At 38.3% G+C, this 24,558-nt stretch overlaps 1 protein-coding gene across 1 annotated transcript in view; it reads left to right on the top strand.

The window, feature by feature from the left end:
• LOC122816195 overlaps positions 1-24,558 on the top strand; it is a 248,364-nt gene that overhangs the window by 171,206 nt on the left and 52,600 nt on the right. The window contains exon 16 of the mRNA XM_044088945.1: positions 18,005-18,102. Within this exon, the coding sequence (XP_043944880.1) occupies positions 18,005-18,102 (98 nt within the window). The remainder of the gene's footprint in view (positions 1-18,004; positions 18,103-24,558) is intronic.

The raw sequence follows: 24,558 nt of genomic DNA on the forward strand, positions 1-24,558 counted from the left end.
TTGCAATTAATGCTAGTGTCATGTTCCAGTTTGCATTTTCAAACATTTAATACAAACTTTATTATAATGATATCCATTTTTTTATGACTTCACACTTGTCAACAATCTGCTAGTACAGTGCAAGAATTTTACAAGCTTGATTTTGGTTTATATTAATGTTTTTTAAAGTAGAGAAAAGTGAAAATACTCTATCTCATAAGCACAGCAAAGTAAAGCAGAATGAAATATGTCTAAACAATATCAAATACACAGATTACTTAATAACATGAGTAGAAACCACATGAGAGTTTGCCTAATTAGCACAGGAACACAATGATTTTGACCTCAAGTTGCAGTGAAACTTCTTGCACTAAATGCAATGCGTGGTGTGAAATGAAGATGTTGTAAATCAATATGATCAGCAAACAACAACACTAAGCCACATTCAAAGATACAGGAGTTCATGTGAAGGACTTAGATAAGTTGTTACATCATTGCAAGCACTTTTAATGTACTTCGCAGACCACACCTTATGATGAAAACTGAAGATGTGTATTGAGTTATCAATAACAACACAGTAAGTAGGATGGCTGCATTAACAGCCATGAAAGTGCAATACATGACTGATGCATACCTCTCAAATGTCCAGACTTTCATAGAATGTCCAGACTTTTGCTTCATGTTTTTGGTCTGTTCCTCATAAAATTTATGTTTTTTTCCCGCCAAATCATCCAGTCTTGGATTCACTAAATAATGGAACACATTCGAGTTTCAGACTTGATATCATTATGTAAATGCACAACACAACTCCTGTTATTCTAGCAACTTTCTAGGTTATAGGAACAATATTTAAAATATGTCCTTATTTTTGGGCCATTGTCCCCCTATTATTTTAGTTTTTTCCAGATTTCTAGCACTATGAGGTTGAGAAGTATGGTCTTATCCACAATGCGATGCAAACAGATGCAAACAAAACAGATAAAAGTGTCACACTAAAAATTAATATCAGAACAAAACCTAATAGTGCCCAAAGTCTGCAAAAAACATGCTGTCTTGAGTTTATTCAGGCCATTACTGATTAAACAAGATAATAGATAATCTCTATGCAGATGTAAGAAAGAGCTTCCCCATGTCTTCCTGAAGCAGAAGAGATCACAAGCCATTTGTTATCTCATGTAAGAGTAAAACAAATGATTTCTCAAGACCACCATTTGCTGTTTTGAGGAGTTTCTCTCTTCACCAATGTTTGTGACAGTGGTATATACAATTTTGGAGCTCAGGGGGTGCAGGAGGGCTGTGAAGAACTATTCCACTATTACATGTAACAAGTAGCTTTTGAGATATTGTGAGTAAGAAAATTAAATATGATGGATTGCATTACAAGCACACATAATAAAAATTATTGTACCTACACTGTAATGTCATTAAAGAAAAGGCATTTATCACAGTTGCAACATCATCATATCATATCTTATACATATGGCAAAATAAAATAATACCTGAGAAATGTGGACTATATCTGAATGCCGTCAGAAACTGATCAGACAACCAGTCAGCTATGGTTAGAAGTCTGCAGTCAGTTGAATTTACAAGAAGGTATTGCGTCCCATTTAGTTGTATTAATACTAAAGGACAAGCTGCTTTGAAATGTTTTTATTTTTGTTTTGTTTGTTTTTGTCCTTCACAATTTGTGTGAATTCTTGTTTACTAATATGTGGTTGAGAATGCCGTCTGAGGGGGAGTGTTATATAAAGATACTGTTACTGATTTAGGCACCTTATTAAAACAACATAAGAGGAGAATGACATGCTAGGACTCATAATCCTAAGGCAGTACAGTATCCCCATTCAAAAACAAAGCATATAAGCATATGCAAACAGTGAAAAAATGTAATACATCTTAAAATAAAATCCAAAGTTAATATAATATGACAGAAACTACCAATATCAGACAAAACATGTCAGTCATTTTCTTAACTGCTTTGATAACCAACTTTGATTATGTGTTACTAAGCACATAGCTCTTTTGTTTTGCCAGTAGCTATGTGTACATTTAATCTCAATACACGATTTTATCAAAATCAGGAAAAATTTTGTTGCTGATTTTCCTGTCTATGTCATGTTAATAAATAAAATACTAACACATGCACACTTTAGATTTAAAAAGCTTATATATTAGAAATGGGTTTTGGGTTAAAGGTATTGGAATAAGCTGGAGTTTGATTTATATTTATCACTACATTTAATGCTGTCATTAGCACAAAATCTGTTTTTAGGGTTAAGATTAGGGACACACCAGTCACTGATAGGAATAAGATCAGTGCTATTATGTTATTGCTTTTCTTAGGGTTACATGTGTAGGGTCCTTTCTTTATTTATTTCTGAAGCACTTCACTCCCACTGTCAACCATCAGCCTCATCCCAGTCAATCACCTGGGAAAGTCAACCAGGAAGGGCTATCTCCTAGACAGCCATTGGGGTTGTGCTCATTTTCTTGTTTTTACCCCAACCTTAACACGTGTTCCCAGTCAAGGAAAAGCATGCACTGGGCTTTCCTCAGAGGATGTCTCCTCACTTCTGCAAGGCACATTACCTTTAAGCACCCCTGCCCTTCCCTTTCTGCTGGTAGCAAGACCAGTAGTCTCTCTGGCATTTACAATGGTGACTGCAATTTCCAGTGTGCCTAAGTCCATGTGAACCCCTTCTACCTCATTTCAGAGGTGAGCAGGCAGAGACCCTTCACACCCCCCCATTCCAGGCTCCTCCAATTCCAGTGTAGCTTATTGAAACTCAGGCACCTTGGTCACAGTCAGGGCTCCATCCTTCTACTCCACAGAGTCTGCTAGATGAGTTTCCATTGCCTAGATGAGTTTATGGGTGCCTTTCAGTATGACTCTGTACTAGCATGAAGAATGTGTACTGCATGTTGTATTTAGCACTGCATGTTTATAAGTCAGTCTAATACTCAACTGCCCCATGATAGCAGTGCACCTCCCGCTATTGCTCTATCAACCAGTTATGACAGTGACGATGGCCAGCCAATGCCAGTATCAAGGGTAATCCATGCAGCAGACTTGTGCATGGTTCATGCCAGCACAAAGAGGTGTCATATAGAGCACCATTTTGGGCCATGACATTCAGGTAGTGGTGCCTTTAGTGTAATATCACATGATTAAATGAGGTGAATACAGTCCTAGCTGCTGCTATGCTGTGTGGTGCATGGACTACTGTCACTATACATCAGACATTTTCATTATTATTTAAAGATTTTTTTCTTTCTGCATAACTAATTGATATATGTGTTTTGTTTGTAATATCTCCACTCTAATGCCAGTCAGCTGTGACCTGGGTAATGGTAAAAGCATTAAGAGAAGAGTAATGTCTCATTTATGTATTTTAGCTCATATAAATTTATTCAGGAATACTGTTCGGGTGTAACCAAGATGGAACAGGACTATTCAGCATCTGTCACTTTTTCAGACTGCATCACAAGCAGTAATGTGCATTGCTGCATTTACATGAGAACTTTTTCAGTTGAGAGACTGCTTTATGGGAGAAGAGTTCCGTTTTATTTCTTGTGTCTTATGCTGTTATTTTATTGTCCTTCATAAATAACACTGAAGTAATTCATTTGTTAGCAAGATGACTACTCGGTGAGTGCTACTGGGTGAGTACCTAGAGGGGGAGTACTACTGGGTGAATAGTAGTGGGTGAGTACTAGAAGGTGAGTACTACTGGATGAGTACTGCCATCAGATTAGTTAGCTCCTTTACTGACACCAGTCTTCTGTGTCATCAGAAATAGTAATTATTCATCATTTGTGCAGTGCTGATGGTGAGATTCAGATCTGATGAAGTCCTGTTAAGCAGGATGAAAGTGCTTATTCCTTTTGTACTGCCTTATGTATATGCCTTATGTCCAAAGCTATATGGTGTCATCACCTTTTTCAGTTGCAATTTTATGCCCTCCTTCTGTTAATTGTAAGAGACCATGTCATAGATTATGTACCTACTGTAAAGTGTGGGGACATGACAGTATATGTCAGTACACTTTCTGATTGTGTGCCACTATCCTCACAAATGTCACAAAAATGAGAGTTGTGGCATCAATTTCCACAGTCATTGTGCTCTCAGTTTCATTCTGTTGAATTAGCACAGTGGAAGAGTTTGGTTCTGGAGGTGAGCCTGTGAAAGAATAAGTCATAACATGTTGAGACCTCTGACAACCAAATATTATTTATGTATAAGTAGATGATACAGACACTTACCATGCAAACAATGTGAACTTTCTTGTATGTCTGAAAAAGATGGGGCAGCTGGTGATGGAAATGTGATGGGTTATATGTTCAAAGCTATACTGGGCAGTATAAGGTAGCCAGAAGTATTGCTCTCACATTCCGTATTACCAGCTGCAGTGTTCTAAAAGTCATGTGTTCATACCACATCTGATGATTCCTGTGGCATCATCATCATCTGTATCATAGTCATCATCCCTTAAGGACAGAAGTTACTCCTCATCAGGTGTTAATGCTTATATTACATAAGGGCCCTCACCATTGTTAATACAGTCAATTGCATTCTGCCTAGCTTTGCTCTTTGCATGTCCCACTAGGTCACTTGTTCATTTCCTACACTGTGCTAATGTGCCAGTGACATGAGACTGCATTGGAGGAGGAGGATCCATGGGCACTCATGCTGCAATTGCCAATAAATGAACCTTGATAGAGGAGTAAGAAAGGCCATAGGATAACTCACACAAATATTGTAAAATCAGAGAGCAACTAGCCCTGAATAGATGCTGGTTATGTTCCTGGCACCAGCTAGAAAATCTTTTCTATTTGCTAATATATGATTTTCTAGTAGCAGGAGTTTGTGTCTCTATTAGTACCTGCTGCTCATCCTCAGTATAGAGGTGCCTAAAGTTAAGACCCTATCATTCAGGCAGTCAGTTGAAGTCGATTGGTGTCAGAGTGTATCAAAAACCCTTGTTCTTGTGTGAGGAGATCCAGTTTGTGAGGAACCTTGTGGTAATTGCCGACAGCCATTTCCAAAAGAAGGGAGAACCAAGATTGCTTGGGCGAGAAGGGAGTGACCACGATGGTCTTAAATGATTCTTTCTGAATCTTAAGAAGTACCCTGGATATTAGTGGAATGGGTGGAAGAGCATACAGAAATATTCCTGTCAAAGGAAAGAAAAGGCATCGATCTTCCAGGCCTTCTTGCTGGGAGCCCTGGTGCAGAATCTTGTCAGCTTATTGTTCAGAGTGGAGGCAAAGAGGTCTAACTGAGGAATTCCCCACAGATGCATTCAATCTTGGAAGACCACCAATCTAATTTCCATGAGGGTTGGGCCTTGTCCTTATCTGTTTGTCTGCCACATGATTATGCTCTGATAGAATGTAGGACATCTGTAGAGTGAATTTGTATTGTGAAGCTGTATTCAAACTAGCATGACTGGCCTGCATAGGGGGCATGACCTGGTTTCCACTTGCTTGATGATGTAACACATGACTGTGGTATTGTCTATAACAACTTGAAGAGGTCCTGGGCACTGAAGATGATTCAGAGAGTTGACTGCCTTGGACAGGGAAAGCATCTTTTTTATATTTATGTGCTTCTGTCTGCCCTTAGTGTCTCACATACTTTGCACTTTTATCCCTCCTGCAACTGCTCCCCCAGCAAAGTCCAAGGCATCTGTGTTGACTGAATGCTTTGGAACATGGAGAAAGAAAGGATAACTGGATTTTGGAATATCTCTTGTCTACGCCAAGTGATTTCTCCTTTGACAAACTCCAGCACTGAAATTTGAAAAGACAAAGAGAATTGATACATGGACCAAAGAGACTTCATATACCATCTTATCTTTCTCGTATGGAGTCTTGCCAGGAGTATCATGAGAATCATAGAAGGCATGAGACCCAAAATGCTGAGGTATTCCCTCTCAGTGACCAAAGCCTGAGTGGAAAACATAAAAATAGATCTAGATATAGATCTGTTTTTTTCCTGTAGAAGAAAAGCTCTTTGAACTATGGTGTCTAGTTGACATCCCATAAACACAATCCTGTGAGAAGGAGTCAAGAAAGACTTTTGAATGTTCTGTTAGAATCCCAGCTTGAGTAAGAGATATCTTATCCAAGAGAGAGATTCCTGAAACTTTGAAAAAAATCTCTGCAAAGACAAACAAGTCATCTAAATACAGAAAAATGTGGTTAGCTTGTAGCCTGCAATGTGCTATAACTAGAGCTAGACACTTTGATAACACTCTTGGTGAATCATGAATGATCTTCATAACCCATTTGTTTGAAACTATCTGTTGCCACAGAGTAAAGTGGAGATTCAGATTTTCTGGAAGATAAAAGGGGGTGCCAGGGTTGGGATGGAGGACAACATTTCTTAAATAGTCATTCTGACTTATTGGACTGCCCTTGGTTTTGGGAGTTTCCAGAATTCTTCTTGGACCTCGGTTGAGCCGGTAGTCAGAGATCTGAGAAAAAATAAATAAATACACACACATATATATATATATATATATATATATATATATATATATATATATAGTAATTTCACCGGCATATGGCCAAGGTAGTAAAAAAATCATTCTATGTCACCCAACTTATAAGTAAAGGCATGGCATACAGGTCCAAGAAAGTCATAGTGCCACTTTATTTGATTCTTATCAGACCCATCATTGAATATAATTCCCCCTTCAGCATGTGCCTGACCAGACATATACAATAGTTGGAATGCCCACAATCATCCCTTATCATTGTCCTATGTAGATCACCTTAAAGATCTACCTATGCACGCTGTCTCCTACAGGTTACTGAGATGCAATCTATATCTGGTATACAAGGCATCCTCAGATCCAGCCCCAATGGACCTTTTCCACATCTGCAGAACAAAAAGCATCAGAAGGATATGTGTCACAGAGGATCCCTGTGGTCTGGAATGAGCTACCCATCCATATGAAGAAGACTCCATCTCTAACCCTATTTAACCTTAACCTTGACCAATGGATGGGAAATTGGAACCTCACCTTGGGTCTGGCCCCCCTCGTATCTGATACACAGACAGTAATGCCCAAACTAACATGCCATCCCACATAACCTCTAGAAATTTCCTAACATATGATACATAGGGACACAATTGGGTTAGGTTGCACAGCTAGGCTTATAAAGCTCCTTGTAGTCATTAGCCGAGTATACATCTATGACCTTCTTGCCATTTCTTCTTAAACATCCACTTTCCTGCATTTTGTTGACACTATTTGTTTTGTTTCTTACCAAAATTAAATGAAGAGTTAGAGAATACGTTGGAAAATTTCGAAAAGGAGGGAGTAAAAATCTTAGAGATTCCCTGTATTAGCTTACCCCTTTTATTACACTTTTTGATTACATCTGAAGCAGAGGGGGCAAAAAATCTATATCCAAAGGAGAATTTAAAATCTCACTTTTAACATCATCTTAACGTCATTTTAATATAATCTTTGAGGTTCTGAGAATGCAGCCATGCAAACCTTTTCAAAACAGTACCACTGACCATGGCCCATGAAGTATCAACAGAGTCATACACTCTGTATACAACAAGTAGTGATATGAATAACAGAAGAAATTAAATTATTTAATGCAGATTTTTCCTCACTAGAAGAAACTGCAGACAAAACATTCCTCATAATTTCACAATTAGTCGGGACAAACCTAAACATATTAGCCTGACAATTCAAAATTCTGAAAAATCAAAGTTGCAGAACCACACATTTTTTTTTCCGATATCTTTCCATCCTTATCAGAAAGAGTAGGACTGGAATTAACTAAATGTTTAGTAGCAGTAGAATTAACTCAATCTATTGCTGCTGGGTCAGGTTTGAGAAAAGTGTATAAAACCTTAAAATACTGAAGAACTTTACACATTCTATCTGTCTTTTTAGGAGCAGCTGCCTGACTGTCAGAAAAATTGCAGGCAGAAACCCACACATCCTCTAAGGCAGACAAAACTGGAGGAATGTGTGCTGGCTATGGAAATTACTTCTGTAACAGCTCATAGTAGTTTCTGAGGGACTGAGGAAACCTCAGTGTTCTGCCACTGACAACACTGGCACATTCTAAAAATAGCCTCACAGAAAGACAAACAACCACAGGGAGAATCAGAAACTCTTCCTGCCCAGATTCAGAATCTTGAATCTCTTCAAGGAAGGAAGTATTCCTGTTTCTTTTTAGTGCAACTACATTACAAGAAGGAGCAATAGCAGCAGCAGTTTCCCTAAGGATGGATGCAACATTAATAGCAACAGTAGTTTTCCTAGTCATGGATGCAACATTAATAGCAGCAGCAGTTTCCCTAGGGATGGATGCAACATTAATAGCAACAGTAGTTTCCCTAGGAATGGACGCAACATTAATAGCAACAGTAGTTTTCCTAGTCATGGATGCAACATTAATAGCAGCAGCAGTTTCCCTAGGGATGGATGCAACATTAATAGCAGCAGCAGTTTCCCTAGGAATGGACGCAACATTAATAGCAACAGTAGTTTTCCTAGTCATGGATGCAACATTAATAGCAGCAGCAGTTTCCCTAGGGATGGATGCAACATTAATAGCAGCAGCAGTTTCTAGGAATGGACGCAACATTAATAGCAACAGTAGTTTTCCTAGTCATGGATGCAACATTAATAGCAGCAGCAGTTTCCCTAGGGATGGATGCAACATTAATAGCAGCAGCAGTTTCCCTAGGAATGGACGCAACATTAATAGCAGCAGCAGTTTCCCTAGGGATGGACGTAACATTAATAGGAGCAGCAGTTTCCCTAGGGATGGACGTAACATTAATAGCAGAAGCAGTTTCCCTAGGGATGGACACAACATTAATAGAAGCAGTTTCCCTAAGGATGGATACAACATTAATAGCAGCAGTTTCCCTAAGGATGGACACAACATTAATAGCAGCAGCAGTTTCCCTAGGAATGGACGCAACATTAATAGCAGCAGCAGTTTCCCTAGGGATGGACGTAACATTAATAGGAGCAGCAGTTTCCCTAGGGATGGACGTAACATTAATAGCAGAAGCAGTTTCCCTAGGGATGGACACAACATTAATAGAAGCAGTTTCCCTAAGGATGGATACAACATTAATAGCAGCAGTTTCCCTAAGGATGGACACAACATTAATAGCAGCAGCAGTTTCCCTAAAGATGAACGCAACATTAATAGCAACAGTAGTTTTCCTAGGGATGGATGCAACATTAATAGCAGCAGCAGTTTCCTTAGGGATGGATGCAACATTAATAGCAGCAGCAGTTTCCCTAGGGATGGACGCAACATTAAAAGCAGCAGCAGTTTCCCTAGGGATGGACGTAACATTAATAGCAGCAGCAGTTTTCCTAGGGATGGACACAACATTAATAGCAACAGTAGTTTCCCTAAGGATGGGCGCAACATTAATAGCAGCAGCAGTTTTCCTAGGGATGGATGCAACATTAATAGCAGCAGCAGTTTCCCTACGGATGGATGCAACATTAATAGCAGCAGCAGTTTCCCTACGGATGGATGCAACATTAATAGCAGCAGCAGCAGTTTCCCTAGGGATGGACGCAACATTAATAACAGCAGCAGTTTCCTTAGGTATGGATGCAACATTAATAGCAGCAGCAGTTTCCCTAGGCATGGATGCCACATTAATAGCAGCAGCAGTTTCCCTAGGGATGGATGCAACATTAATAGCAGCAGCAGTTTCCCTAGGGATGGACACATTAATAGCAGCAGTTTCTTTAGGGATGGACACAACATTAATATCAGCAGCAGCTTCCCTAGGGAGGGACACACCATTAATAGCAGCAGTTTCCCTAGGGATGGACACAACATTAATAGCAGCAGTAGTTTCCCTAAAGATCAACGCAACATTAATAGCAACAGTAGTTTTCCTAGGGATGGATGCAACATTAATAGCAGCAGCAGTTTCCTTAGGGATGGATGCAACATTAATAGCAGCAGCAGTTTCCCTAGGGATGGACGCAACATTAAAAGCAGCAGCAGTTTCCCTAGGGATGGACGTAACATTAATAGCAGCAGCAGTTTTCCTAGGGATGGACACAACATTAATAGCAACAGTAGTTTCCCTAAGGATGGGCGCAACATTAATAGCAGCAGCAGTTTTCCTAGGGATGGATGCAACATTAATAGCAGCAGCAGTTTCCCTAAGGATGGACGCAACATTAATAGCAACAGTAGTTTCCCTAAGGATGGACGCAACATTAATAGCAGCAGCAGTTTCCCTACGGATGGATGCAACATTAATAGCAGCAGCAGTTTCCCTAAGGATGGACGCAACATTAATAGCAACAGTAGTTTCCCTAAGGATGGACGCAACATTAATAGCAGCAGCAGTTTTCCTAGGGATGGATGCAACATTAATAGCAGCAGCAGCAGTTTCCCTAGGGATGGACGCAACATTAATAACAGCAGCAGTTTCCTTAGGGATGGATGCAACATTAATAGCAGCAGCAGTTTCCCTAGGCATGGATGCCACATTAATAGCAGCAGCAGTTTCCCTAGGGATGGATGCAACATTAATAGCAGCAGCAGTTTCCCTAGGGATGGACACATTAATAGCAGCAGTTTCTTTAGGGATGGACACAACATTAATATCAGCAGCAGCTTCCCTAGGGAGGGACACAACATTAATAGCAGCAGTTTCCCTAGGGATGGACACAACATTAATAGCAGCAGTTTCCCGTAAGGATGGATACAACATTAATAGCAGCAGCAGTTTCCCTAGGGATGGACACACCATTAATAGCAGCAGCTTCCCTAGGGATGGGCACAACATTAATAGCAGCAGCAGTTTTCCTAGGGATGGACACAACATTAATAGCAGCAGTTTCCCTAGGGATGGACACAACATTAATAGCAGCAGCAGTTTCCCTAGGGATGGACGCAACATTAATAGCAGCAGTTTCCCTAGGGATGGACGCAACATTCATAGCAGAAGCAGTTTCCCTCGGGATGGAAACAACATTAATAGAAGCAGTTTCCCTAGGGATGGATACAACATTAATAGCAGCAGTTTCCCTAAGGATGGACACAACATTAATAGCAGCAGCAGTTTCCCTAGGGATGGACGCAACATTAATAGCAGCAGCAGTTTCCCTAGGGATGGACGTAACATTCTGACAAAAGTGGAAAGCTTTCCCTGCTCACTTTCCCAGGACCAATAAGAGTGGCTCTCCCCTTCCCACTACCCCTGTCCCATAGTGGCAGTGAGTGCTACACCAGAGGGATTCAGACTAAAAAATGAATGGTCTGATGGTACAACAAATGGCCACCTGCAGCTGAGGCAAATTGCTAGCCAGCTGTGGTGGCAAAGGTAGTTTGCTTAACTTTTTCTTTTTGTGGCTGTAAGAAAGACCAACCATGGGACTGACAGTTTGTTTTATTGGCAAGCTGAAAATGGTGCCTCTTTCCCAGGGAAAACAAGCAAAAAATGCTAGTAAAAATAAAGTCTTTAAAAAGTCACATTTCCCACCAAACATACTAAAAATCATTTTCAAACAGTATGGTAGCCCCACAAAGTAAAATAAACATAATGTCTCCACATAAAAGTGTTTTTCCATTCCTTTAAACAACTTTAAAACCAACACGAAAAAAGAGCACTTCTGTATAAAAGTGCAATGCATTCTTATGACAGTCCATTAAAGCACAAACTCCTACCTTTAAAATAACTGTCCTGAAAAAGAAAGTATAAACGTTAAGCAAAATTATTAAACGGAAAGGTTTCTCTTTTTCCAAAGGAAACACCTTCCCAGCAAAGAAATAGCACAAGCTGACCATCAATCCTTGAAAGCCTCAGAAGAGTGAATTCTTTGGTGGGTAATAAAGCCCTGAAGGGCTTGATGTCCAAACTTGTCCTTTAGTCAGCTCTGCTAAAGTTGCCTGACAGTTTGGGAGTGTGAAAGGTGCTCTGAAGCTGTGGAAGAATTACAGTTGGTATATCTTAAGCAAGATATAACCTGTATAGCTATGGCTACTGCAGCAGTGATCAATATGATAAACATCTGTGCTCATCTCATCAACCTTCACCTTTTATGTCTGTCTGGCATCTGTATCTCTTGTGTCCCCAACAATGTCAGTCCAAAGTAGTGTTTCTTTCTGTCTTTTTATGTTTTGTCTACTCTTTAACTAATCCCTAAGCCTCTGTCCTACATCCTGTTCCCTGTTTCCTTCCCGTACATAAAAAATTTAAAAAATAGGTTGTATATTCCTCACCAAAAACATAGTACCCATTTCATCCATCTTCTCCTGCACAATCCTCTTGATGTCATCCTTCTGTGTAGTCCCCTGTCTTCCCTCCTACATTTCTTGCTTTCTTATTTTTCCCCTTTCCAGCCTTATAAGGAAGGAATCAGGGTGTCTACATTAAGGGCACCCTTACATTCAGTAAATAGTACATTATAACTTCATTAATTAACTTTCAGACAGCAATGCTGAGCACTACTTTCCTTAAATAATCAAAAGTGACATATGTTAGCTTGTGTAGTCTCACGCTTATTTCAAAACTTCGAAAATATCTGAAAGCAGTTGTTACTTTGCACTAATGCAGTTTCCTTTATGTTAAATCACACCATTTAAAAGCCATTTTATGGCCATTTATATAGGCAAACCTAAAGCAGGCATCTCTGTGCAGTCCTTCACTTTTTCATATTATTTACATAAAGGTGCTGCAGCACTTTTCGCAGACTTGTGCACATGAAACACGTAAAAAGTGTGGGAATATGACTACCACCCTTGATATGAGGACCTTAAATTAATAATTAAATGGTAGTGTTATGGCAAAACTCTGATGCAGACTCCAATGTAATATCTGTTTAAAATATATCTTTAAGAGAGTAAAATAAAACCACCGATGTTTAAATTCCTTACCAGTTGCAATCATCACATAAATTCATTGTGTCAGAACACAGAACATTTTTGCTAGGAATAAGAAAGAGAAAATTCAGTCTCAGACAGTGGAAATGTTATTTCACTTGCCAGAAGTTTGGTATCATGACATTAATTCGTAATGAAAATGTAAAGACTGATAATATGCTTTGCATGTACGAGCCCTTGTTGGGGCAGTTTGCCATTAGTGCACACTCCAAGGAAAGTTCCAGTGGTGTTCAGAAGTAATGCTAAGAAAGAGTTGAATACACTAGAGATGTGGATGTATTTAAGAAACTGAATAAGCCTCCTGTATATAAAGACAGCATGGCTACTGTTGTGAAAGTAAATAAAATTAATATGTGTATTGATATTCTACACTAACCAGGAACTCTGTATTTCTGTAATTGAAAAAAAAAATAATGTTTTTTGGTAAGTTAAGACTGAGAAGAAAAGTTCTAAGTTTAGCCACTGGGCTGGATTCCAAATGTGTTGCTCTCATTTTGTCTAACATGTTTCCAAAAGATTTGCTGTCAGTATAAATGATTTACTCTGGTGAAAGACCAGTCTGTAAACAGATTTACTATGGGGTCCAGATCCCAAAACACCTGCTCTCAGCCTGCTCTTGATGTAAGTGGTTACTTACACTATGAGCAAGTCTTTTGGAATCGGGCCATTGAATTCACCAAACTTCAACCTTTAGATTTATTAGACTACTTACTACCTAAGCATCAAATGCAAACCAATGTGAAGCAAAAAGAATTCATTGACCAGAAAAAAAATATGATTATTTAAAAGAAAGGACTTTAATTACAACAATAAAAAAATCAAACTGATAGTCTAAAAATAACACCCCTAAGGGCATGTAGAAATTCAAAAATTTAAAGTTGAAAAGGTCTATTAAATTCCCCAGATAATGCAGTTCACCATGGAAGAAATCAAAGAATAAATTCTACATCCACAGCTACATAATGGACAGGAACAATTTCTTCATAGTCCGATGATGTAATTAAGCTGGAACACAAACAACATTTGTTTCCTTGAAAGTTGAAAAGCCATAAATGATAAAGTCCAAAATAGGTCCAATAAAAATGCTTCTCTACATTGAAAGCAAGGAAAAAATTCTGTATTCTCCAGAGAAAAAGAAATATTCATAATAAGAAATAACAATACCAGCTGCAACATTACTGCAAATCAAATGTGCATTTTAACAAGGAAGAGAAAAAAGGAAATACTTGTAGCAACTTTAAACATACCATTAAGCCATACACCTGAGATCCACTAAAGTAAACAGCACGAAGGTTCAGCAGTATGACGAAATGGAGACTATACACAGCATGCCTGTTCTTCAATACTCAGATATCAATCCAAATAAATGAGCCTGTGAAATTAAATCCAACTGAAGCAAATCAAAACACCATCAGTCCATCACAAGCAAATGGCAAACAAAAGCAAAATATTAATTGTACTGAAATTCAAGAAGGAAAGTGTATAATTTAATGTAAGATCCTGAATTTCACATGTAGGCGGGCAAATCTCTACCATCTTTGGACTTATGCATAGTGCCACAAGTGAGAAGTTGAAGATTTGTCAGCTGTCTCACTTGTTATTTGATTAATACTTGAAATTCTTAAGACAGCTGATGCAAGAGTTAAGATTACTGATGTTATGCATGTGTGGGTCAATCTACTAAGCAGCAGGATAAGAAATTGATTCAGGTACTGCTAAGTGTGAGACAGACAGTACAGCCACAGATTAAATAGAACACACAGTACAGCCTCAGAATAAATAGAAGGATAAAATCTGAGTTGCTGAACTGAGATGGGCTGCATGGCAATGATATAAAACCAAACACCCTGAGCCATTTGTCCTTGACAATTCACCCCAACCCTAGGGCAGAGACATCCATGGTGCCAACTACTGGTGGGGTGGGACTCTAAAAGGGGTTGACCAGACTAAGGCTCACAGTATGAAGCTACCACTCCAAATGCATTTTGCATATCTTGTAAATTTTTATCTGCTGAGATACAGGGTCCTCTTATATGAGGCCACTGCACCTTGAGAGACTGTTAAAGAATCCTTGTGCAGATCCTGGCATGATACATCAGGAATGCATGGCTACCATCAGTCCATCAGTCCCACTGCTGTAAGGCAGAGAACTGCTATGGCTGAGTGAGAGTAAAGAAGCTGAGCAGCTACATTTTGTAGAGGAATAATCCTGCCTAAAGAAAGATGTGCTTTACAAGATGGAGTGTCTAAGGCACATTTGTTGAAAGTCATTGTTAGTGAGGGCTCTGTCTTGACTTTGAAATGTTCACTGTTATTCCCAAGGATTCTAAAAGACTAAGTAGAAACCATTGAGTTACAACTAGTCTGGCAGGAGAGGGATTTTCTTGGATAATGATCATTATTTGAAACTTTATGGGTGAAGGAGGGCTGCCAGTGGACAATGGTCATTACATTAAATGTTAGAGGAGGACGAGGTAGTGTATCCTTTAATAAGGATCATTATTTTAAATATTATGGCATGTGGAAGGACACAATCTTGGCTAATGAACACAGTGGCAGGTAAATGTCAGGATCCTAGGTACAAGCATTAAAACAGCCATTAGGAGGGATACAGAGTTATAGAGTGTAGATTGAGAAGCACCCCAAAAGTTGAGGATACAAGTTTTTAGCTGCACATGGTCTAAAACTGAGGGTACAGCTGATGGATTTATGCTATTGGGGTGATCTAACTAAAGGCTGGTGTATAAGGTGATACCAGGATGTAAGCATACTAATTGGCAAGAATGATGAAGTGAAGTGTGGATGCGTTAGATAGAAGAAATAGTAACCGGTAGTGAATTAATCCCCGGGTATGTCTAGTGCTATTTCTGAGATATCTTTGGGTAGTTTTAACACTGTATTTACAGGAAGATTCAACTATGACTATGATCACAGTTGGTAATTACAATGTTTTTAGGCTGTCCTCTATTATCGGTTTGGCATAAATGAGGTTATCCCCACTAATTTCAAGATAAATGCGAGCTACAAATGATGCTCTATTAATATGATGTTTCTAAGAGGGCATACAATCTGTGTTGATTGCTGTGATTATTAGTACTGATTTTCTAACAAATATTACTGGATGAAGATTAGTGTTGAGATATGTCAATTTTCAAGACCACTATGGCTTAATGAAGCTTTGTTTTTTTTTTAACTAACTATTATGATAATGGGAGTCATGGGAAATAAGAATTACATCACACAATGGACAAGTGCAACTGGGGGGGGCAGCGGGAATAAGGATTAGTAGAGCTTTACTAGGGTATGTACTGTTTGTGCACCATTATACTGTATTGGTCATGGTACATGTTCTGAACAATGGGTCAGGTCACAGTGGATAGCAAAGGCCACCAGTATGAAGTCAAATATTTTTATTGCACATAGAAAGTACTGTGAGGTTAGGTCCACTGTCCAGATTACACACTTCAGTGTGAACTATGTTATTTTCATTATACTTACAACATACTATCTTATATTTTCCTTTTTACTGCTTACTTGAACATTCTGTTCCTGTACCTATATATCATGCGTGCTTTGAAATAATATAACTATGTTTGGAAGCACTTTGAAAACATTTTTATAGTTAGCACATTGATTTTGCCCACCTGAATTCTATCTGGAATATGTTCAGTGAAATAGCATATATATTTAAAAATATGTCAGTGTTATTTTCCGATCCGTTTTACATCTGAAGTAAATCATCACTGTAGCTTTAGTTTCATTCTAAATTGTCCAAAATGAGTTGCTTATATTCTTAACATCTTATTTTCAGCCTTTATCATATATTCATGTAAATATTAAGCAAGGAAGTGGCCAGTGACATTCCAAAAGCTAAACTCTAGGCCTGTAAATATGTTTAGATAGTAAAAAAAAAATGGATTAGAGGACATCTTAACTTTTTCAAAGGAATAAGGTAATACTGAAGGAAAAAAGAAATAGTAGCAAGTCCACCAAGGAAAAAAAAAACAACTGAATGACGAAAACGACCACAAAGGCCAATGTACTCCTTATTGTATTTTATTAAAACACAGAAACACTCCACTCTCTAGGGCCTCGGCCCAATGTCCTTCAAAGAGATAAAATACTTAAAAAGTTCACAATATATATTAACATCAATTAAAATCTAAATTACACAATTAAAAATTCACCCAGTAAAAAACATTCTCTCTCATTTAACCTAATTATAACTGCAAATTCCAATTGCACTCCATACTTAATCCAGCAGGTGTCAGTGTTCCAAAAGAAACTGTTATTTGTACGGGCCTTGGTTGAATTCAGCATATAAATCTGGGCACTACATTATCAGTATAAAATATTAATAGCAGCCCAACAAGCCAGTAATAAATACCCTGTAGTGCTAGAGCTGAAACTGATCTAAAGTAATTATTAAATACAGTTGTAACACTAAGGTGTTTCATCTTAAATAGTTTGCTATGGTGATCAGTAGACCTAAATGTATCTTTTTTCAGAATTCTAGTTATATTCTAATTTTCTTTCTTGGGAAGATTATGTTATGTACCTTGTTTTAATACTACAACTTTAAATTAATCATTTCACTACAGTTCTGAAATATCGCTCCTTCTGTTTTCTCAGTCCTTGTTATATTTTTCCAGCATTAACATACTGTATTTTCCATGCAAAATTCCAGTTCTGTGAGTTGAAGATTTCCAAAAAGCAATTTAAATTCAAAAGGCATTCTGTAGCCAGCTCTGCAAAATGTAGCTAGGATACCAAAAATAAATCCCACAATGCTACAGAAAAACATGTTTTGACACCATGTTTATTGAGTTTAACCAGAAACACATTTGTCAGTCTTAGCAGCCTAAAGAATTATTTCATTCTGTACAATAATGTTCAGCTGAATGTTTTACATAGCAAAGATATTTTATTTGGCTATTTGATAAGCACATTATTACTTATAACTGGAAAATAATGTTACCTACAAATTTATATTAATACTTATGTCCCAGCTACAGCCATGCTGTAGAAGGCATCATCTAGGAAATGTATTGTAATGAAGTAGAATATAGATCTTATGATTCAGATAACTTTTTTCCATATTTAATTTCAGAATTCAAGCATTTGCTAACACTGGAAATCTGTCAAATCACACAAGAGAAGTTTACGAATCCATCAAAACATATCTGAAACAACAAGATATGTCTGCAGGTATGTAGCAAAGATTCTCTTGTATGTAAACAATTCTGCAATGCCCTAGACTTGTATGTAAATATTGATCAACTTTTACAATAAGGAGAGTTCAACATACGTAACACATGATTGGAGGTCAAATGTAGAGCCAGTGAGGAAGAAGAGTAGAAATATTTACTTCTTCAATGAGCGCAATGTTGTACTAAAGAGCTCAAGTATTTATTTCACTTTCATATTACAGAAATGCATACACATCATTTTTATACATAGGCCATCCTATTGCACCAGCAGATACCTCCCATAATTCCTGTAAAGCAAGAAGAGAAAAGTCTTGATATCTTGGCTATGCCAAAGAATAGCCCTTCAGAAACCAGCACCTGAAAAGGGCATGTCCATGCTGAAAGTTAAAATGAGAAAGAAAATGAAAGCCTGATGCATAGAGCCACGGGTCTATATCAGGAGTTTGATTGCACAGGTGTCCAAGCGCCGTGACATCGGATCGGGAAGTTCGAAATGTGAAAATAGCGAAGCCGTGGAACACCAATTTTTTTTCCCCAGGGAAAAAAATTGGTTGTCTGTTTCCGCTGCTTTGCTATTTCCTCCACTGTGGTGCGATCTCGGAGTGGGATATTTAAATAGGGGATGTGGAGGGTTACAGCCCCCCACATTAGTAAAAGTTTGAAGTGTACATATTTCTTTTATTTTTGTACCAGAACAGTGATTTTTTTTCCCCTGGGGAAAAAAAATCGCTGTTCTGTGTGTTCAAAATTCTTGCATTTCAAACTTCCCGGTTCGATATCACGTCTTTCGAACACGTGCTTTCGTGACGTGATATAGAGCCTAGAGCCACATGTTATGAATATCATGTGATGCACATTATTAGGTGGTAAGGGTTCATGATGTTAGGTATCACTGCCATGAACAGGCAGTGCAGTGAGCTTTGCAGGGAGGTAAACAATTTAGTCTGCACATCAACTCCCAGCCTGGAAACAGGCAAGGATGAGCATGGTAACACTGACTGTAGCTGATAATGCATTGGGTTACAGCAGTTATTCAAATATAATTGTGCAAAAATCACCTCATTAGCATAATTAACATACTGAGGCCTGTTTTTAGCATGACAAAAAGTGCAGTTGTCATACTGTAGGAGACCACATCATGAAGAATAACTTAGGAATTGAAATACGGTTGATAATGGATTGTACAGACATACTGACACAAACATGATAACTGGTAATGGACTTCAAGACTGCAGGGTGCACACAAGGGTGCATGGAGGAAACACAGATACTGAGCATTGAGATATGTGAGGCAACACACCACAAAGGTATGGAAGGTTAGTGCCATATTGTTGATTGTGGGAAGACCTACAGCACTTGCAGAATGACAAGACCTTCAGAGATGATGAGCAAACACACCTGCTTAGGTCACTAGTAGACACGGGTCATGTATTTGGCATGAAGTAAATGCTATATGTTATGGCCATACAGGCCATAACATCCATGGATGTGGAAGGGTCTCAGTGGATGGAACACTATCACAGACCAGGTTTATGTTCATAGATAGTTCATAGATTCTTGTGTCTGTAAGGTAAACACCTTAACCATTATGCCATCCTCCCACCCCACACATCATTCCAGAGACCACATTACTGTATTCCTTATAATCAATTCTTTCACCTCCATGCCTTGATTTTCCCATAGACATAGACAATGCTCATTTAGATCCATTGCAGGAAGGTTGTATCAGGCTAGATACTCTGGGTCTCACAGTTCCACGGCATCCTTATCCATATTGGCCTACTGAGTGCAACATCTCTTCATGGCCAATTATGGAGTTCTGGATGTTGTTCACATATTGCCTCCTTACATGAGAGATCCTCGCTGAGTTATTGTATGTACTCCCAAAGTGGAACACCATCCCTTAGATAGGGTTCCACCAGTTCTGATACTGCATGGCCACATGGTACAACCAGCCAATATTCATAATGTGAAAGCTCCTTCACCAACATAGGAAGACGTGATCACTGGAGCATGTGATCACTCCCCCCAACCTCCTACTCATGTGCAAGGTTACTGCATCCACCTCCCATAACCATTACACCTGTGGCAGCATTGCTGTCCCACTACTGTGTCACATCTTACTGTGCAAGTGATGATGACTGTGCCATGCCCACCTGTCTAGCTTCTGTGATAAGGTAATGCTTGATGCACAGTCTGTCCAGTCAATGCACTGTAATATATAGCTTGGGCATGCTAATGCACACATCAGTTTTATTCTGCGTTGTCCTTCTCATGGCCCACAGTCATGTACCAGGGACCACATCTTTGTCAATGCCATTATATACTGCACACATCACTGCCTCTCATGTGGTCAGGGGTTATTTCTTCAAATCAAAAATAAGCCTGCTTGGGTTAAAACTTGGAATGAAAAATAAAGTAATTGAACAGTTGAGATGTCTGCTTGAAGAGAAAAGGAACCCTGTTAATACGTGAAGATCGTTTGGTTTGTCACATAAATCTCTTCCTCTAGAAACATACTCCTCCATAAACCTATCTGTACAGAATATTGTCTTATCTAGTAATTCTACTAGATATATATATCTCACCTTTTCCTCTTCAATATATTCCTTTTCTATATCACAATATACTGTTTTCACTTTAGTCTTAAATACCGCTCACTAATCTGTCCAAATGTCAAGCAAATTGCATGTTCTCGTGTTCCTTCCATAACATTCTCCATTCCTGTTCAAAATTTTTCTGTAATGTACAGTGTTCAACTTTTTTAAACCCTTACCTTATAATATTATTTTTGTCTTTCTATCTCTGGAAGCCCATATCGAACTTGTAGAAAAGGATTTAGACAAACTTTAGAAAAACAAAAGGAGTGCTCAGCAACAGAAGAAAAGTCCAAAGCCTTAAGCTGCTTTTATTGTAACAAAAAAAAAAAATAGCGTTTTTACACTACTACAACAATGTAGCTTCAAAACTAAACAAAAACATCACAAAACAATACAACTACATATTATATCATTAACATTTTTAACATCATCAGTGTGTAGTAGTACATCACTTCCTAAAAAAAATTACTCAATCACTATATATATGTAATATGTATAATACCCTTCAAATACTTAACAGCAAATACACTTAATTAAAATTAATATTTGTCTGTAAGAAAAATACATATATGTATATATAATATAATATAATACTAGCACACTAAGGTTAAAACTAAGATAACATCTAATAGGACAACCACATATATATAAACAAAATATGTAGAGTGTATATAGGAATAAACTCAACATTTTACTATGGGATTTAATAGCTGTATTCAACATGAAAGAGAAAATCTAATTTAGGTCCTACTTTAAATTGTTAACGTAAAAATGACCTATATTTCAAAACAATATACACTCTACATATTTTGTTTATATATATATAGTGATATATATAGTGATTGAGTGCGTTTAAAAAAAAAATTTATATTTTGATGTAGTGATGTACACAGATCACAGCTGATGTGAATGAGGCTGACTAATTGTATAATTGTAGTTGGCACCTTTTTAGTGTTTTTAGCCCTGAAGAAGCTACATTGTTGTAGTATTTAAAACGCTTTATTTTTTTTTTATTACAATAAAGCGCTTGGGCTTCTTTTGTTTTCTGGAAGCCCATATAACATCTGAAAAACATGCTTTAAACTGTCCTGCACAATCTTCTCTAAGTGTATCTGAATGCATGAAAAGTCTATTTCAGTTTTCACATTAGAACTTATGTAAGTAACATGTCTTTACGAAGCTATGTTTAGTTGACCTGCTTGAATAACTTCTTTCAACTTTTTATATTTGCTGATATTTTTCCATTATTTTTTCTAACATTACAGATGAAGTCTCAAATTCATGAAAACATATGGTTTTAATAATTCACAAATGTATTCTGTCTCTTTCATCCATTTATAAACATAAACTGCAATTGTTTTAAAAATCCTATCCTTATTTTTAATATCTATAATTGATGCTCTGCCAGCTTTAACAATAATGTGATCTAACATTGTTACAAAGGCTGTCATAAATAATATAACTAAACCCTTAATCTGTCTGATCCCAAATTCCAAAGAATATTATTCCTCCACAATAATTTGATGAAAATCTTATAAACATACCACATCTATTTCCTTACTCTCACACCATTGTAATACTAATACTCTTTTAGGTTTATAGGTTCATAGGTGTTTACTAGGCTAACAACCGTGAGAGCCTTTTTAAGCCTAGTCATGCATCCCAAATCTCTGGCAAGTTCTGGTTCCCTTGATAAGTGTAAACAGGGGCTTGGTAGAGGAAACATTTACAAACAGTGGCCTGGGAGATGAGCCATTTACATGTTGCCTGTGTTCATTAGAGACATAAGTGCTAAACTAGGGATGAATTTGATGTTTCCCTTCAATTGTCCAAGTAATACTTGAATTGGGTTAGGGAGGAACTCTGCTCCACATGGATGGGGAGCCCATTTCAGAGAAGTATTGGTCTCTGGAATACATACCTGTCTCTCCAGCAGGTCCTATTTATATCATAGGCAAGGTTTAAGTCTTTAGAATGGGCAATTCTGGTGCCATTTGTTTTGTGGATATGCAGGAGGTCCATCAGAGTGGGCTCTGACAATGCCATGTATGCCAGGCATAGATCTCACCCACAACAGCCTGTAGGAGACAGAATAAAGGACTAGGGCCTTGAGGTGTTCTGCATAGGACATGTTATTTATGCCCTGTATTCTTTCAGTGTAGAACCTCTGTGGACATTCCAATTATTGGATGTGCCTGGTTAGATGCATGCCAAAGTGGGACCTAGTTGTCATACCTTTCTTTATAAGTTGAAAAGCACAGAATGATTTTCTCACTACTGTAGACACATGAAGGTTAAAGGCTAGATTACTGTCTATGTGTGTCCCCAAGTCACTGACTACTGGATCAGCTCTTAGTGGCATGTGTCAATATGATAGTTACCAGGGGTGTGTGCCTTCCTGAAGGATGCTATTATGCATTTTTTGGCATTTAGTCTCAGTCCATGGCTCTGACACCAATCATTTGTCTATGTTAGCCCTTCATGGAGAGCATTTGTGTCAGCGTGGGAAACAATAACAGCTTCTAATTTGCAATAATCTGAAACTTTAGTCAGCAAGTGGCCAATGACATTTACTTGATGGCAGCCCCAAGACCAATCCCTGAGGGGCTTTGCTTGTGACTGGCCTCTTTGTAGAGGTGGACTCCCCAGTTATAACTCCCTGGATCCTGTTTGTGAGCCAGCTGACTATCCACTGTGTGACTTGAGAGTTTATACCTAAACTCTTTAGTTTATGCCTAAGTGGGTATTGTGCCAAATGCCTTGGCTAGGTCAAGGTAGGCAATGCAAAATATTTTTCCCTCATCGATTGCTTTGATGACCTCCTCAAAGAAATTCACCAGGCTGAGTAGACATGACCTGCCCCTGACAAAAGCAAACTGGTTTGGGTCCAGTGTCTGGAGGTTTCCTATGTCATTATTGATCATTCCCATGATAATTATTTCCATGGCTGTGTATATGAGACTAGTGAGACTTATGGGTCTGTAGTTTCCAGGATCTGTTGATGGCACACCTCTGTGCAGAGGGATTGATGTTGCTGTTCTCCATTTATGAGGCACAAAGCTTGTTTGGAAGCTACAGTTAAATAGCAATTCCAGAGGGCATGATAGGTTATGTTTCATGCTATTTAGAAGGCACCCTGTGATATTGTCTGGGCACATTGATGCAGTGTTCTTGGTCTTAGAGAGAACATCAGTGACCTGTTCCCTAGTGATAGTAGGGGTAATTATATTTGATGGTACTTCCTGAAGAAAAGTTGAGAGGGAGAGAGATATAAAGTTGGAGCTGAATTTGCCAGCCAGTATGTTTGCTATATCTTCTGGCTCAGGATAGGTGGCTCCACTAACAATTAGCTCTGCACACAATTGTGTATTGCGTTTGAGGTTGTAGACATAGCTAAATAATGTATTATGGTTATCCTTGTCCTAGGTGGCCAAATTATCCTCCAGTTTGGCTTTGGTAGACTTTATTTGTCGTCTGAATTGTTTGTTTTGTTTGATGAGAATGGTTTTATCCTGATGGGTGCCACACCTCCAAATGTTCGCCATAATTATCTTCCTTCTGTTATATAGCCTATTGATGCTGTGTTTCCACAAGGGTAGATTTTTTTTTTTTTTTGGAGTTAGTTCTGTACTTTTTCCTTGTGGGTATAGCTGCCTCTGTGCAGTTATTAACATGCTTGTATAGAGTTTCTTAATAGTGGGAAGTTACCCTTAGGGTAGTTTCTGAACATTCCAGTGTTAGCTGGGGTTCCAGGTATTTTTTTACTTCAAAAGTGACCTATTTTGTGGCTTGGTCTTGCCAGACAATGCATTACACTAGGGGTTGTGCAGCACTCTCCCATATTAGTGAGGACC

Source organism: Protopterus annectens, chromosome 12.part0 (genome assembly GCF_019279795.1).
Source record: "Protopterus annectens isolate FY-2018-M chromosome 12.part0, PAN1.0, whole genome shotgun sequence".
Classification (NCBI taxonomy): Eukaryota; Metazoa; Chordata; order Ceratodontiformes; family Protopteridae; genus Protopterus; species Protopterus annectens.